Source organism: Lissotriton vulgaris, chromosome 1_2, assembly GCF_964263255.1.
Source record: "Lissotriton vulgaris chromosome 1_2, aLisVul1.2, whole genome shotgun sequence".
Lineage (NCBI taxonomy): Eukaryota > Metazoa > Chordata > Amphibia > Caudata > Salamandridae > Lissotriton > Lissotriton vulgaris.
In genome coordinates this window covers 55,265,556-55,268,394 of record NC_141686.1, presented here as the reverse complement: position 1 = coordinate 55,268,394, position 2,839 = coordinate 55,265,556, and the positions used below count along the sequence as shown (strand labels likewise).

The 2,839-nt window shown below is 41.5% G+C and overlaps 1 protein-coding gene across 1 annotated transcript; it reads right to left on the bottom strand.

The window, feature by feature from the left end:
• Positions 1-234: 234 nt before the first annotated feature.
• On the bottom strand, positions 235-1,212 carry LOC147733906 (neuropeptide Y receptor type 6-like). Its single transcript, XM_086952461.1, has one exon. The coding sequence runs from the start codon at positions 1,210-1,212 to the stop codon at positions 235-237; it is 978 nt and encodes a 325-aa protein (XP_086808587.1).
• Between the last annotated feature and the right edge of the window lie 1,627 nt (positions 1,213-2,839).

Here is a 2,839-nt window from a genome sequence, read left to right as displayed (position 1 = left end):
CAGCATCCAACTCTTTAAAGCATGGTTTACAAATCAACCCATCCGGCTAGGAGGAAGTTACATTAATTACTTTTGAATAGTACAATTTTAATGATCAATTTGATTTATAAGTAGTTCAACACTTAGTTGTTTTAACATCTATCTATCTATCTATCTATCGATCTATCTATCTACACATACAACCCCCCTCCCCCCTCCGGTGAAATGTTATCCTGCTTACTCCCTTCTTTGCATTTATTTGTTAACCTTCCTAATCTCCTCTTCTCCCTTAAGCTTTAAAGTTTGTGATACCCTAAAGGAATCGTTTTTGGGGCAGTCAGATATGCTATTAACCTGCGGATGTACTTTGGTTTTTCTGCAGCATAGGATACTCTGAATTGGACCATTCCGGTAGCGCTTGGATACAAACACGTACAGCACGGGGTTGACGCATGGGTGTAGGTACTGGAGAATGTTGCAAACAAAGTAGAAGGTATCCCAGGCGCAGCTGTGGTAGTAGAACCTCAAGTAGATACACAGCTCCAGGATGTACAAGGGCAGCCAACAAGCTGAGAAGGTGGCGGCGGCACAGAAAATCATCACGGACGCTCTCCTTGTGTTCCTTGAGCTCACCAGGGACATCATGGGGCTTTTGTGCAGAGCAAGTACCAGGCAAACGTAATTGAAGATGATTATCGACATAGGAACCAAATAATAGAGGATGAATTGAGTCAGTACAATCCTGTTGTTCTCCTGAAACAAGGTAGGTAGACAGTAGGTCCTATTTGTTACAAACTTGGTTTCAATTGTAGCATGGATTCTTAAAGGCAGGCTGCTGAAGAAGCTGACCATCCAGACTAGAATCAGCATTAGGACAATTGTCGACCTGTCAGGAACGTGGAAGGGCCGTAAGACGATGAGAGCCCTGGCAATGGATACAGCACACAGGGAATAAATGCTGGCTGCAAGGGAAAAGGCAAGGAGGAACTGGAAGATCTTGCAGAACATATCTCCTAGTAGCCATGTGTACTGAGCTGAAGAAGCGAGAATGAAGGGCATCATCAGAAGGGTGAGAAGGTCCGCTAGTGACATGCTCATGAGGAGCATGTCCAGCTTGTTCTGCAGTGAATTGTTCTTGGCAAAGAGAGAGAAGACCAACACATTTGCACACAAACCAATGGAGAGGATTACTCCTATTGCACAGGAGAAAATGATGAAATAGTCGATTGTCATGTCGTGTAACAAAATAAGGTCTTTCTTGTTGTCAGCTAGATCATACTCAGTGATGTCATCCTCATTGCAGAAAAGTCAGCAGAGCCTCTTCCAAGTTCAGATCTGTGTGCTGTGGCCTTCTTTTACTATGAGTTTCCATGTTCTGGTTCTCTCTGCCTTCTTGCACTTCATAGCAGTGTAAACTCATTTATGCTTTATGATCATTCTTACGGTTCAGCAAACCTCTTTCCACCTAGCATGAGGTGAAATTGTGTAAGCGTTCCACTCAACACTCAAAGCCACTGACGTCTCATCAAAACACCTCTCTCCGCTCTTGACCTTTGTCTCCTATCCTCTCAGAGTTAATCAATTTTAAAGTGGAAAACAGAATCAATAATAGGACTATATTATTTGATCGATTGAGCTAATCATTATGCCTACAGAGTTCTTTCGATTACTAAAGGCCATTAGGCTGTCAGAGTCCAAGGGATATCCTGCAGCTTCCTCTTCATTGATCTCAAAGCAAATATGGGAAGTGAATATCACAGTCACTTAAGTGCAGCCATTAGTTGTCATGGACTCAGTACTTTGCAATAACTGAACGGACAAAACCTAAAACTTACCAAAGTTCACATCACCACTTAGGACCTCCTTATGAGTGTTGTGTTAATTCTGATTCTCCTCGCCACCGCAGTTATAGGTTGAGCAGAATCAGAGGTTTTGTGGGAACACAGTGAGTTGTATTCCAGCTGGAGATATCGCCTGCTTCAAGCAGCCAAAGTCTCCAGGTGGAATACCAGAAAAGAACATCCAGAAATTGGCGTAGTAAACCCAATATCAGCATGTTATTCCCCCAAAAAGGATATTCAATTTTAAATCCACAAAACTTTCTAGTTTGATTGTTAGACAGTTCCTTTGTTTTGCTATGGCTTGAGAGCCTCCACTCTTATCACTAACTTAAAGAGATACCCAGCACAACATTTTGTGAGAAGATACAAGATAAATGGCATTTTCCTCAGGTGCTTGTCATTTCTCTTGATAACTCCTTCAGAGGAGCTCATAATTTGTCATCAATTTTCTCTAGTTGATCTAAACAGTGACCTCTCTACTATCAGTGATGATTTAAGGCCCACTTCAGACCATGCATGGTGCATCATCTTTTGTTTGTAAATGTAACATTTTTTAACGACTCTGGCAAGGCAGTGAGGAAAAGTCAGCAAAATGTGTACCAGTCCAGTAGGGTGATGGAGGCTTCTCCATGAGAAAGTCTGTATCCAAAAACAGTCCGGCAGAAGATTTGCCAAAGCTTTGTTGGTTTGTGAAATTTACACCATCCTATGTGGACACCACACTGGAGTGCATTATGAACAAACACATATGTAAGCTGTCTTGTGATGTAATATGTGAGGTCATAAGCAGAGAATTGTGGGTGCGTAAGTTATATTTAGCTCAGGTCTCTATAACTGCTGAATTTCTCTGGTTTTGTATGAGTGAAATGTGAGCCTAACTATAACCTTTTTTCAGTGAATTTCTGCTGTTCTATTTCCTAAGTATAACATCCCTGTAACCTTTGGTTTTTCCAGTGAATTTCTAAATGTTTTCAATTGTATTTCCTACCTGTAACCTGTAACCTTTGAAAGTGGATCTG

Excerpts from the sequence above, each read along its gene's own strand:
- LOC147733906 (XM_086952461.1), bottom strand. The coding sequence starts at position 1,212 with ATGACAATCGACTATTTCATCATTTTCTCCTGTGCAATAGGAGTAATC.